Here is a 15423-nt window from a genome sequence, read left to right as displayed (position 1 = left end):
TGTTCATTTTTCAACAAAATAACCACATTTTTAGACGGTTTTTCGCCAATAACTCAAAAAGTAAATATTTTGTCGAAAAAAACGCTCTTAGTAAAAATATATCTTATAAAAAAGTAAAAAAAATGGTGTACGCGTTAGGTCTCTGGATCTCACAGAACCACAGTTATAGCCAATGAAAAATAGATTCATATTCACCAAATTTCAAATAGAATATTTCGACGTGAAATATCCAAAAAATTAAGCACTTTTTGGGGAAAACCCATTATAACTTTTTTAAAGTGCTTAAAAAAAGCTTTATTTATGTTTTTACGAGAAGTTTCTAGCATTAAATTTAAGCAAGTTACGCTCAGAATAAAGTTGGCCCCTTTTGTTTTTGCAAAAAAAAAATCGGGAAGACCACCCCCTAATTAGCAACTTAAATGAAGTCAATCTTTACCGCTCCACAAATTATTTTACTTATGTTGTCTTTATATGATCTGTAAGTTTTATCGATTCAAAGTGCTTATTTTTGAAAAAATTTGGTTTCAAAGTAAAATTTTTAAAAATTTCAATTTTGAAAAATATGCTTTTTTTTCAAAATAACTTAAAAATTGTTATAGACACCAAAAATCTCGAAAAACAAAAAAAGTCAGATTTGCTTTTCTGAATATCATATATTTTTTTGTTTTTCTGTTAGACATTGATTAAGATTTGATGTTTCTAAATTTGCATACATTCGTGATCAATGACTCGTTCAACCCCTTTTAACTACAGCCCTTTCAATAATAAGGACTTTGAACCGATGAAACCTACAGATTATATAAACAATATATACACGAGTCAAGCAACTTGTGAAGTCGTAACGATTAAGTTCATTTAAGATACTAATTAGGGGGTGATCTTCTCGATTTTTATACCAAAACCAAAAGGGACTAACTTTATGTTGAGCGTAACTTGCTTAACTTTGATGCTAGAATTTTTTTTTATAAAACAAAAATGAAGCTTTTTTAAACACTTTAAATAAGTTGCAATGAGTTTTCCCCGAACTGTGCTTCATTTTTGGTTATTTCACGTTAAAATATTCCATTTGGAATTTGACGAACATGAACCTATTTTTCATTAGCTATAACTCTGCTTCTACTAGGTGTAGAGACGTGATATATACACCATTTTTTTTTTATTTTTTACAGGCTATATTTTTGCTAAGAATGTTTTTTCGACAAAATACTTACTATTTGAGTTATTTGCGAAAAACCGTCTAAAAGCGTGGTTATTTTGTTGAAAAAATTAGCATATTCACTGCCTAATAACTCGAAAAGTATTGACTTGTGAAAAAACTCTATAGAACAAAAGTTACTTAAAATTAGCCAGTTTATCCATTTCCTGACTTTCTTTGGACGAATATTTTTTCACCCCCAAGAGGGGGTGAAAACCACCCCCAGGGCAAAAGCACAATATCGGCACAATATCACTTTTTTTCTTTGACTTGTTAGCTATGTGTACGTCAAATTTCATGTCAATCCAAGCGGTTCTTAAACATTTAGAGATTTTGCAATATTTTACCGTTAAAGAACGGACTATATTCATTTCTTTCTGACAGTATAGGTTTCACTACTAAACCTTTTTTGGAACTTTAGATTTTTCGTTCGTTATACCTAATTTGAATTTCTTACTTTTACCAAGATCCTCTGGGAAATGTATACAATTGCCGGTAAAAGTAGGAAATAAAGGGTTTTTAAAGAATATTTCCTACATTTACCGTCGACTCTGGTAATTGTATACAATTACCGGTAATTGTGTACAATTACCAGATTCTCTACTTTTACCGTAACATGTATAAAAAATAAGAAGGTAGCATAATGTTTTCAAAGTCAATTATTTAGAATCTTCTTCTTCTTGTGTTTTCTTATTCTGTAGACGTGACTCTGTATGTTTTTTAATGTGCCTTCAGTAGGTTGTTGTTCATCGTATTCGTGGTCTTCCCTCTGATTGTCTTTCTATTGGGGAATCGTCTCTGGACCGTCTTTGCTACTCTTTTTGTTGTCATTCGGCATATTTGGTCGTTCCATTCTACTATTCTGTTCTTTATTTAGTTTTTAATGTTCTCCAACTTGAATCTCCGTTGTATATATGTGCTTCTAGCTCTGCTTCATAGTGTCTTACCATCGATTTTTCGAAGAGTTTTCATCTCCGCTGTTTCGAGCATTTTTTTCTGTCCTCTCTGATTATTTACGACCAAGTGTCAGAGATTAACAAGTCTTGTCTAAACTAAGAAGAAGAGAAACTGTTAATAATAAACCTGCTCAAAAAATAATGAGAGAAAGACCGGTTCATTGCTGCTACCAAAGCACCGTAGGCGTCCGCATGTAAAGGACAAGCAATTCCCTGGTCATTAATTTCTTCATCACACTATCTTGCCTTTCTTGCTTTAGTTACAATATTCTTGACTTCAAGTATATGAATCACTTTTTCCTTCCTCCTCAAGTTTGCCATTTTTAAACAATTCCCTTCCATCGTGTTCATTGCATTGTTTAAATCCAGGCAATATTCGGGATAAAGCCACGGCTTCATGTTCGGTAACAGTCTTATCTTCCTCCGCATTTTCAGTACTGGTTCCTTCTGGTCCTTATTTTTACCAAATTTGCTAGTATATGGTAATTTATCTATAAGTATACCTAGGTATTTTTGTTAGTATATGTAGGTAACTGCTTTGAAATTTTTGCGTTTTTTCAATATGTCATACCTATTTGCTTTGGCAGAATTTCTTTATATTGCTTTATTAGCAACTTCCAGTTCTTATTTTATTTCTCTCTAAATTTCTCAAACTCATTTTTCAATCATTCAACACAGCTTTATATTATTCAAACTCACACATATTTCATTTGTATTGATTTGAGGATATACTTCAAACCAAAAAGGTCTTTTCATAGGTAGGTACTAGAGCTTTGATCGTGATTCGATTTAATCTCCTAGTGTTCAAATTTACGCCCAGGTATCAGGTATGGTTACAATATATTTCTTCGTTAGTCTATACTTAGACGCCTTCTCCTTCTTTAAGTAGGTACCTCCCATCAAGAATTCGATACCATCAAAGGTATTCTAGAAATATTATGTTTTTCTTTTCTGATCATTAGATTACATAAATAATATACTAACTTGTCTCTACTTACGCAAAAAACAAGTTCAATATTTTTCAGTTATAAATATTCCAAAAATTGTTAACATAATTCTTCGATTATCTTAACATATCTACATTAAATTATTTTTTTATTGTATTATTATTCACTCCTGTTTCAATTTTTGATTAAATGTGTGTAGGTGTGTGTTTGTGTAGATTGAAATATGATTTTTGGTGGCCTGGTAGTACCTTTTACTGAACATACACTGATCAAAACGAAAAAGGAGCCACTAACTTAATTCAATGTAAATTGTTTATTTCATTAGGCAGGAACTTAAAAACTTACGTCTACCCAGTAGACACAAAAAGTTTTTATAAGTGAAACAAAAAAGAAGTTTCTTTTATTCGTTTTTCTTGTATTTAGTAAAAAAGCAAAACTTGATAAAATTTTGGGATCACATTTATTCCGTTACTGAGTTTCTATCGGTATTTACGTTAATGTTTTTAAGAATTAATCTTTGACTTTGATGTGTATGGAGACCCCGAAGGCACAAAGTGTATCTCACAGATATTCAAATTGCTAGGGCAATAACTTTAATTCAAGAAGGTTACTCAAGGCGCCGTAAAGCTGAAATGTTAAATGTTAGTGGTACTGCAATAAAGCCTGAAGCAGGCATGAAATGTGTGGAGTTATTAGAAGACAACCTTATACGCATCGTACAAGCTCGACTACAGCTAGAGAGGATCGACTTTTACAACTATGGGCCGACAGTGATCTTCGAAGTACTGCTCGAATACTTATTACAAAATGAGTTAGTAGAAGCTACGGGTACAAGAGTAAATTTTAATAAAACAAATGAATTTCGACTCGATTCGAGTTCTCTGCTTAACCCAGGTATAACCATACCAACAGGCACCGCTAGGAAAACATTCCACTTTGCGGTTCAGAGACCCATATGAAACGAGTCTGTGTACTCTATATACACAGTATGGCATTAGTATGGGCAGTATGGCATTTCATATGGGTCTCTGAACCGCAAAGTGGAATGTTTTACTACTAGCGGTGCCTGTTGTTATGGTTATACCTGGGTTAAGCAGAGAACTCGAATCGAGTCGAAATTCACTTCGCTTATTCCCCGTTAGAGGGCGTTCTATCCATACTGCGATATAAATTGTTCTAATCTATATCGAGAATCTACGGCCGTGATGGTAAAAATCTGTCTTCCTCAGAGCCTCCTTGAAAACAGGTAGACCTAGAAATAGTACTATCGGGGGATGGAGGAAGACAGATTTTAATCAAAACGAAACCGTAGATTTTCTTATTTTATTATTTTAAATTTTAATACTCAAATTATATGTAATCGGCTTCACGAACATACATAGGTTGAATGCAAGAAGGCCAGCTAGAGTACCTCCTTGACCCCTGCCACTGGCGAAGTGTCCATGTAATTACTGTTACCATTGGTAACAGTTAAAAATCTTACAAATAAATATTTTATGACGATGAATAATTCCATTTACCTATATTTTTACCAATAGAAATATATTATTATATTATGTGTTAATAGTACCTAATTCAGTAAATAGCCAACTACTCGTAGACACACGAAAATATTGGCGAGTTTATGTGACTCAGTTGCATTTTATGATACTCTGTTACCAGTTTCATTTGTGCTTACAATGGTTACATCATCGCTGTCGCTCGGGACCGGCTAATGTCTAAAAATTTTGAAGGAGCGACGGCGTAAGCGCGCTGTGTATATCAGTAGCCCTGTTACCAGATTTAAATTTGGTTACAGTACCTATAAAAAGTGTGCGTGCAGTTAATTTTAAAGAAAAAAATGAGATTATTGAAGTTGAAACACCTATTTTAAACAATTTAAAAAAAGGAATCAAAAAAAGTAGTTCGATATTTTAAATTTAGTTGGTACAGTGAAAATTCTTGATTATGTAGTTGCAAGAAAACTAGACTGTACATATTGTTGGCCATGTCTTCTGGTTTCTACAGAAAAAATGGGTGGACCAGGTTCACGATTTAAATAGTTTTAGAGTTTTAAAAAGGAGACATGAAATTTCTCCGTTACCTACATGTAAGATGTATACCCAATTTGATTCAGTTTAGCAAAACAAGAATCGAAAGTTCTCTTAACCAAGCTTTTAAATCAAATATTGCTAAACATGATGAGTTTGCTCGGTCATACATTTTGACGGCGACGACTCTGACAATCGAGGCAATTACAGGAAATTGTTAACATTAATTTCCAACTAAGATAAAAATTTTGCCAACATCTAGAAACATCAACTGTTTTTTCGTGAGTTTCAAGTGATATACAAAATGATATTATTGAAGCTATATATACATTTAGCCATATCTTCATTTTTTAAATAAGAGTTTTTGCATCTGGCTTTGGTAACACTTTAGAAAAAGTCACGCGTCGCCACTGACCCCTGCACATCATAGAGCCAGACGATTGTTTGCAGAAGTACCTACTTATGAATTGGACCAGGCACAATGGAGTACCGTAATGTTTACTGACGAGTCCATATTTCTTTGAAATCATGTTGATGGACGTGTTACAGTTTGGAGAAGACCAGACGAGCGCTTTTTGGATTCCACAATTCAAGAAATCCAGGCTTTTTTCGAAGGTTCCATTGTGGTTTGGGGTGCGATAACTTTAAATGTCTATTCTGTCTTAGTAGTTATTCGGCGAGGGCGATGACGGCAGATCGGTACAAAAATAAAATTCTTGAACCACATGCTGTCCCACTTCCTAATAATATGGGTCCAGAATTTATCGTTCAGCAAGATAATCCGAGACCGCACTTGGCCAGAATAGTGCAAAATTATTTGACTACCCAAAATATTCAGGTTATGGAGTGGCCAGCGAGGAGTCCAGATTTGATTCCCATCTAACACATTTGGGACACACTCACAAAGCGCTTGAAGAATCGTCAGCCAGTAAGAAACCTACAACATGTCAAGAAAAATCTCGTGGAAAAATGGGAATAACTAGATCAAGGAACTATTCGAAATTTGATTGAAAGCATGTCTGGAGCAAGTTTGGCCAGTTAGAGGAGCCCATACACGCTACTAGTTTTGTTTTAAAATCATTTTGAGCAACTCGGTTATTAAACAAATAAATGGAATTTTTCGAATTTATCACTTTTTATTTTATTTTTCACCAGAAAATTTGCAGTTGAGTAACAAAAACTTTGCTATGTTTATAGCGAAAAGCCTTAACTGTAATTATATAAAAATGATATAGTCATAAAATGAATTACTTAGTTCAAAATTACGAACATCTTCATAAGTGGCTAATTTTTTGGTTTTAATCAGTGTATAATGGCATTATGTTAGAAAGGTTTGTCTTAATATTAAATTAAATTAAATATTGAGATCAGCGAAGCTAATCTACAAACCTTTGAAACCTTGTCAAAAACTTACAAAGAACAATTGAATTATTTGATCAGAAAGTAAGCCAATTATTAATAATTATATGTACTTATATAATATAATATTAATATATGGACTAATAAATTTGAAAATAGGCATAAGCGAAGTACTACCAAAACACTACTAACCCTATTTTTTTAAATGATGTGAGAGAAAAATCAAAATTTTTTGTTTTAAATAATGTTCTCCTTACAACATATAAATATTAATCGTAAATATTTCGTAAATAAAAACAATTTGTAAGAAAACAGCATAAAAAAGTTAACAGATAGGTATCACTATGATAATTTAAATATTTGGTATTATTTTTTTATTGGTTAAATATTCCTCGATCCTATTTTATGGTCTGTAGGATTGAACACTGGGTATATAGTGCACAGCTCTGAAGACAATAGAGAGATATTGCAAATTTAACACAGCCTACGTTGCGCTATTTACACCGCGCTATTTTGACAGAATTGACATTTCTCAGACGTTTCATAAATGCAGATATTGCTCAACATTTTGGTTGCGGTATTTTACGGCTCAATTAAGATTAGTTATTTATCTAATTTGTCCTCAAAATCCAGAATTTAATTTAGATGGAAGAAAGGTTTGTATTTTCTTCCAAATATCGAGTAAGAGAAACAAATGATCCTTGAATGTTCTTATAAATAAAAGATTTTCCTGTTGCACTCTCCATGTTTTCCTGAACTAACGTCAAATTTTCTGTAGAAGTCAATGGATTTTGACATAAAACTTGTTTTAATAAACACAAATCGTCATCAGACGTAAATCTAATTCGTTTGCTACTGTCTGAGGTACCCATTTTAGCAAATTATTACGAATAAATTTGGTTTAAATGAAAGATAAACAACAAACATAACCTGAAAACGAAATAGCGCAACGAATACCTCACAGCGTAACGACTCCTGTAATAACGGCAGGCCGTATTTTCAATAACGCAACGTAAGCCAGATATCACATCTGCGCATGCTCTACTGTCAAAATAACGCGTGCTGTAATACAGCAAGTGCAAAAAAGACTCAGCAATATCTCTCTAATAATTGTTTTCAATAATTGCTCATATAATGTGGAATATGAAGACTATTAACTATCCACAAGAATATATTATAAATTTTAAGGAAACGTTTGATGCAAGCAAGAAGATCAAAATGGTTCCCACAGAATATTGGTGGATATAGTAAATTGAACAAGCCATATTAAACACTAATGCAGATTATGATACATCTGAGTCTGATTATCTTTTTATCTAATATAAATCTGTCAATACAGTTGGCTTGCACCCTAGAAATGGTTCTATTACACTATGCATGGCAAGCTACATATAAGATTTTGGAATAGGGTCCTTTCTCCGGAGTCTAAGAACAATAGGTTTTGCATACATCCGTCAAAAATATTTTAAAACAGATGAACAATATAAAAATATGAAAACCAGAATATTTGGGATACAACTTCAGCAACTAAATATAACTTGCTTGTCTTTGTTATATTTACAGTGAAACGTGGATTTAAAAATGATATCACACAGAAAGTTGTCACGGCTATTTCATTTCGTATAGTATGTAGTGTGATATTATAATTGGAGATTTTCGCAAAGGAGTCAAGAGAGATGGGTTGCATAAACTTATGAAAATAATAAGTAAAATCTAAACTTAGAGACAACCAAATTATGTACGGATCATATTGAGTAATTCTATTACATTTATAAATAGTAGGTAAATGAATTTCAATCTATCGTCAACCTTGTTTTATGCAGCACTTTTCGCTGCACGACACTTTTGAAATGATCATTGAAAAACTGATCATTCAGATATTTGTACACCCACAGATCAACATATTAGGGGGATATACCAACAATACATATTCGCATATCCCTCTCATGGCTATATAAGAACCTTGATGGTGTCCTATGTAGAAAACTCAATATTCAACACAGCCAAATGCCCAAATACAGCCAGAATATTACTATGAATATTAATAAATAGGTATTATGATAGTATTATGCCATAAATAGAGTACATACTCTAAATTTTTCTAACACTTTGTTTAGTTTTAGTTTGTCTTTATTCTTTATAATAATAGCCTCCCGTTATATTATAGCAGGGTAGTCTACTATATCTAGGGCCTACGGTATACAAGGAAGGTAACAGGGCTAGTGCTACGCTTCAACCGCCTATTATTACCCCTGGTTTTACCCAAGGTACTCATTTTATTCAGGCTGAGTCGACCTGGGGCCTCTTCTTCTTCTTCTACGGCACTGCAGTCCAAATTGAGCCTTGGCCTCCTTTATTTTTTGCCTCCACCCTTGCCTGTCTGTGGCTGCCCTTCTCCATACACGGACTCCTAAAAGGGCTTGTGCGTCGCTGTTTACTGTATCTTCCCAGCGCTTTCGTGGCTTCCCAATTGGTCTTTTCCTTGCATTCTAGCATTCAGTGCTCGTTTTGGTAGCCTATCCTCTCCCATTCTTATCACATGTCCGGCCCACTGCAATCTTTGTATTGTAATGAAGTCTGATAGGGGCGTTTCGTTATAAAGTTGATAAATCTCGTTGTTGTTTCGACTTCTGAAGATTCTGTTTTCCCTCACAGGTCCTAGTATTCTCCTAAGTACTTTCCTTTCGAATGTGTCGAGTTTGTTTTTGGATGTTTCTTTCAGGACCCAGGCTTCACTGCTATAGCATGTTATTGGTTGAATTAGGGTTTTATGGATTCTCATCTTTGTATTTCGGTGGAAACTTTAAGACCGAAATATATGGGAGAGGGCAAAATAAGCTCTGTTTGCCTGCGTTATTCTCCGTATTTCTCCATCTTCTGATCCGTCGGCATATATTTCTACTCCCAGGTATGTAAACTTTTCAACCGTTTCAGTGTCATCTTCATGTATAATGTTTTGAAGGAATATGTTTCTTCTCGTCTGAGTCATTATTTTTGTTTTTTCTGTGTTAATTTCCAGACCTAGCATTTTTGTTTGTGTTTTTAACTCTGCGTATGTTTCCTGTGCTCCTGTTGATGTTCTACTCATAATATTAATATCATCGGCATAAGCAGCCAGTTGAACCGTTCGGTTGGTCAGTAGGTTTCCTCGTCCAGTTTGCATTTGCCTAACCGCATACTCCAGTGCCAGGTTAAACAATGTTGGGGCCAGCCCATCTCCCTGCTTTACCCTGCGAAATGTTGAAAAAGTCTGTCCGGTGGTTTTGTATTCGTACACATGCCTGAGTTTCATCCATTGTGCTTTAATGAGTCTTATTAGCTTGTGTGTTATTGCCAATGTAGCCAATATATAGTATAGTTTGTTCCTTTTGACTGAGTCATATGCCTGTTTGAAGTCTACAAACACGTTGTGAACATCAACATCGTGTTCCCAGGCTTTGCTCAGGATCTGTTTGACTGTAAATATTTGATCCAGTGTCGATCTTCTCCGTCGGAAGCCCGTCTGATACTCTCCAATAATATTTTCTGCTAGTGGTTGGAGCCGCTGGTTTATAATATACGTGAGGACTTTATATGCTGTACATAGTAGAGAGATTCCACGGTAGTTTTTGCATTGGAGTTTGTCTCCTTTTTTATAGATCGGGCATACTATACTTTTCTTCCAGTCGTTGGGTATTTTCTCTTCTTGCCATACGTCTTTGATGAGCGCGTGGATGTGACTTGCTAGGTGGTCGCCACCTACCTTATATGTCTATGTAAAGATGAAAGTGGGCAAATAATCAGTGACCAACAGAAAGTCACAGAAACCTGGAAGCATTATTTTCAGACACTAATGGGTATGATCTACATAGAAAAAAATGAAGTAGAAGCTCCAACCATAGAGGAAGTTCTCGAAGCCATTAAGGCCCAGAAAAACAATAAAGCTCCGGGAGTTGACGAAATACCTGGGGCCTCCAGACATTTTAAAAATGTCTAGTTGTTCTTGCCGGCGCTGGGATTTAAACCCCGGCCTACCAGCACGCGAGCCAAGCATACTATCGCCTGAGCTACGACAGCCCTTTATTCTTTATACCCTTTTTTAATTAGGCCAAATGTGGGCTAGCGATTAGGAAAAAACGATGTGACAGAATTGAAGACGCTTGTACTTTTCGTTAATGTAAAGAGGCTCATGTGAGTTGTACCCTATATATAATAATATGTAAGAGGTATATAATTTTGCAACATCCATATAATAGGATTGTTGTTATATTGTATATCATGTTTAACGATAACTTTTGTCATGTTAGAGTCACTTAATAATTCAATTGGGTTTAACTCAGATTGTAAAAATCTAGTAGTTATTTTTAATAAATAATTACCTACTTATTTTGTATATCATTTATTCTTATTTCGTTTTATTTATATTTACTGAGTTAACATAGTTTTTGACAGCAGTGTAAGATACCTGGGAGAGTGATCGAAGATCATTTCCTGGCGCCCATGATTTGTTGTTTTATTCAATTTGTTCTTCATTGGCAAGTTTTCATCTTTACTCATTTTCAATACATTATTCTTATCTTATTATTTCCATTTCTAGTCATTATCACTATCTACTTTGAGCTACCGTCTTCGACAGGCATGCAAATTGGCCGTATCCACCCTTGAGTGTCAAGTTGTCGTTCTCTTGCATACGTCGCTAGCCTAACTCCTGTCAGTTTGCCTCTGTCCATTCATATTTCTATTATCATCCCACTTTTTTTTTCTTTGCAGCTTCCTCTACTAATACTACTGCAAAAGTAGTATTTTATTACTTCAGCCTCTCCAATGAGAAGCTATTTTTTTTCTTACTTCTGTTGGAGTTTATCATCCTCTTTACTTTCACTCCAACAGAAGTTTATCTAATTTGTTACATTCTCAATTGGTAATTTTATGGGTGGATCGTGTGACTAATGTTGGGGTCTTACGTAGAATGGGTAAGGAATTCGAGAATATTAACACAATCAAAGAGCGTCAAACAGCTTAAATTAGAATTTCTTGGTCACGTTATGAGAAATAACCAGTGATATGGTTTGTTGCAACTTATTCTTCAGGGTAAGGTATTCGGAAAAAGAGGAACAGGAAGAAGAAGAGTATATTGGTTTCAAACCCATGAGAAAATTGTTTAATACGTCTACAATCGAATTATTCCGAAAAGCTACCAGAAAAGTTACGATAGCCATGCTGATCGCTACCATCCGGAACGGATAGGTTCGTAAGAAGAAGACTTTCGTTGTAGGTATTCGGTAGTTAGAAAACTGTAATTTCATAAGATGCTTTTGGCAGGGCCCCAGTAACCGGGCGTGCAACGCGTGCGGCGCACGCGGGCGTAACCCCAAAGGGGCGCCAAACCGAAGGTTTGGTAAATAAGAAATATTTATTTTAAATGTGACAATCATTTTTTATATACAATTTTAATTATTTCATGAACAACTAGAGAAATCTCAGAAATCAAATATTGTGTTATTACTGAAAAAATAATTATTGCCGACCTGAAATGTTGAACTTACTCCGTGAAAATTATATTACATTTTGTTGTTCCTTCCTACTTTGTTTTCTTTGAAGTAGATTGAATTACGTTTGGCATACCATCCAATCGATTTTATGTTGTAAACTAAAGCGACACTCAAAATAGTCAAATAAACATCAAATATCACTCCTTGACGAGTAGAAACATAAATTAACACCCATAAAACGCAACTTAGCAGTTTTACTCCAACAAAAACACAGCTTGCTGGATCAAGCAGTTTTTACTCCTATAAAGTGAATCTTTTACTCGAAGTTATGATAATTACCCTTAAGTAAACAAATACTCTATGAATTATGATTATGTATTCGACTTGAGTACCTTTTCCCTTCTCGCATATGTGTTTATTAGGCACAAACATTATTTTTACTGTTACTGGTGAACCGGTGAACATCTTTCCTGCAGTGAAAGGTTTAAAATTTTATTTTATATTGGTGTTAATAATTACCTACGACTATTATTGCAATATCTGCAATATCTGGGTTTGTTCTGCCCTGATTTTAAACTTTTGTTTTCGTGTAAAAAATATTTGGACAAACTTTTTTATTTGTTGTTATTTTAAGTGGTGTGGAAATTAAATTAATTGTGAAAATGTTAAGTATCATAATCATTGCATAGAATAATAATAATAATTCATTTTAAATAGTTATAATCGGGTTTCCTCTAATAAAATCTACAATTTACAATTTATTTTGAAAAAAAAAAAGAAAATAATTAAGACATTGTATCTGCGTAACTTGGAACCAGATGGGAAACTTTTTTATTATTAATTTTACGGAAAAAATTTATTCTTCATAAAATGCTTTGCATAGTCCAAAAACTAAAATGCAACCAAATATAAAATTGTATCAATCTTATGAGTATCAAAAATATGAATTTCGATCAAGAGCACCTACCTTATATTTCACAATATCGAAAATTAGTATTATGAAAAGTTGTTTGGAATTAATTAAAAACAATGTTATAATATGCAATTACATCCTTTTTTGAATTTTTTTTTTCTCAAATTACAGATACCCAACGCCCTTTTTATTTATTACGAATAATGCGATAACTCTTTTATTGTTATTGTTTAATTCAGTGGTTCCCAACATTTTATGTCTGGCGACCCTTTCTGATGTTTTTTCATATTCGCGACCCATCCCTTACCTATGAAAATAAAGAACACAATTAATGTACGATAAAAAGTTCTTTCTAAAAAGCTTTGCATGGTCTAAACTCTAAGATGCAACCATCAAATCCTATCAAATTTTTTCAATTTTATGTGAGATATATGTAAAAAAATATGAGTTTCGATCAAAAGTAAAGTACCTTTCTAGATCACAATATATTTCTATTAGAAGGATGTAATTGCATATAGAAACATAGTTTTTATTGCTGAACAACTTTTCATAATAACTTTTCAATATTGTGAAAACTAGTCGTACTTTGCCTTTGACCGAAATTCATCTTTTTGACATACCTCGTATAAGATTCATAAAATTTGATATTTGATGGTTGCCTTCTGAGTTCTAGACAATGCAGAACTTTTTATGAAGAATAACTTTTTCTCCTAAAATTAATAATAAAACAGTTTCCCATATGGTTCCTAGTTATGTAAACACCCTGTATAAAATTAGTTTGAAAACTTTGAAATGACAAAATATTATTGTTTATTTACTTAAATGTATAGTTTTAATTTAATATGCAGGGTGCTTCATTAATGTTGCAAAACATTTAAGGGGAGGGGAAAGGCGCAAAATGTCGCCTTTCAAAATTTTTAATAGTGTTTTAAATATATTCATTTTTTTCGTATCCTGAGAAAATTAATAACTATTTTTTAAAAATTTAAACGCAGAATGAAAGATAACGTTATTCCCGAGGGCCGACAGTCCCTTAAAATAAATAAAACGTTTCTTTTGAATGAAATATTTGCAATTATTAAAAATCACACTAAATTTTCTCTTTTATTTTCACCCCTGTAACTTATTAAAATAAACATTATAGAAGTTTTCAGGAACTTTCTGCCTCAGTAATAATGTAGTCTTTCATTCTGGGTTTAAATTTTATATGTATAGTAGATTTAAAGGGCGCTAAAATATGTGCCGCACGCGGGCGCCAATCAGAATTGCGGGGGCCCTGGATTTTGGCATAAGTATTTTATATAAAACTGTTAATTTCACAAGTATTAGTGATACCTATCTATTAATTTCATGGTTTAACTTACGTATATTAATCATGTTCGACATTGATTGGAAGAATATTTTATATTAGAATAAAAAGTTTTATAGTATCAAAAATAATAATATAGCTGCTGCCAGTAATATACAGATTTAAATAAAATACAAAATATAGTGTAAAGTCGTAAAGACAAAAATTATGCGATTTGTATAAGCGTTAGAAAGTCATAAGAAACTTATTATCATGTTAATTAAAATACTATAAACCTTCATTGTTTTTATCGAGACTATAGCTTGGTTAACTGTATTGCTGTGATTCGCTATAATCCAGATTAATATAGTAACAACCCAGTATATTTATATATATATATAACAAACAGTAATGACACTCTGCGACCTTCTTGAAGTCACGCATTTTTTCGCGCAGACAGATTGCGGCAAAAAGTTGCAGAACTCAGTGCGCTTCTGCATACTTTCAATCTTGAAGGTTTTGACTAGTAGAGGTCCTGTCATTTGGGATGGCATTAATTTGCATATTATTTCAATTACAATCACTAACTTAAAGATGGTTCTTAGACCAATTTTAGATGCGCCATAATATACAAATTAACCATCCCATATATGACGGGACCTCTAACTCAGATGCGTAGAAGCACAGTTGCTGCTGGTTTACATTCGTTTTAATATGTTGCCTCTTGAAGCTGTTGGAACTACTGAGATCATTCAAAGATTTGATAATTTATTTAACCTATTTAATTCGTCTAATATTTCTAACACTGAGTCCTACAATAGGGCTTTTAATAATTCTGATTACCAGAAAGATTTTTCATTGAGTCAGTCCAGTCACAACTTCTCGCCTCAGATGACAAAGATGGCTGCTTCTACAAAACGAGACTTCAAAAACTTCAAAGGCCCCGACAAGAGTGTCACTACCGTTTGTTTTTAATACTATGGTAACAAGCTGTACAATATTCAAAAAATATTTAAGAACTACTTATTGTATCGTTTTGGTAAGAGGTTCGATTGCAGTATTCCATGACCTGACTTTCTATGCAGGTGTCTACTTGATTAAAGTCAACGATCAAAAATATCGCTCCCATTATTGCAACAATTATTCCAAACACACCGACGCCTAGAGCAGGCAACTTTTTTCTGCAGAAGATAAAGCCTTCTTCCAAACGGAGGTAGCACAAAGCTGGAAGGACGTAAGCCAATGGCACCGCAGCCAGAACTCC

At 33.6% G+C, this 15423-nt stretch overlaps 1 protein-coding gene across 1 annotated transcript in view; it reads right to left on the bottom strand.

The window, feature by feature from the left end:
• The window catches only part of LOC126888846 (putative sodium-coupled neutral amino acid transporter 11), a 128282-nt gene that overhangs the window by 17903 nt on the left and 94956 nt on the right, over positions 1–15423 (bottom strand). The window contains exon 9 of the mRNA XM_050657272.1: positions 1–15423. This exon is cut by the window's left edge and continues 17903 nt beyond it. Within this exon, the coding sequence (XP_050513229.1) occupies positions 15172–15423 (252 nt within the window). The 3' untranslated portion in view covers positions 1–15171.

Source organism: Diabrotica virgifera, chromosome 7 (genome assembly GCF_917563875.1).
Source record: "Diabrotica virgifera virgifera chromosome 7, PGI_DIABVI_V3a".
NCBI classification, from domain to species: Eukaryota; Metazoa; Arthropoda; class Insecta; order Coleoptera; family Chrysomelidae; genus Diabrotica; species Diabrotica virgifera.
The sequence above is the reverse complement of the archived record's forward strand: the minus strand, read 5'-3'. Positions and strand labels throughout refer to the sequence as shown.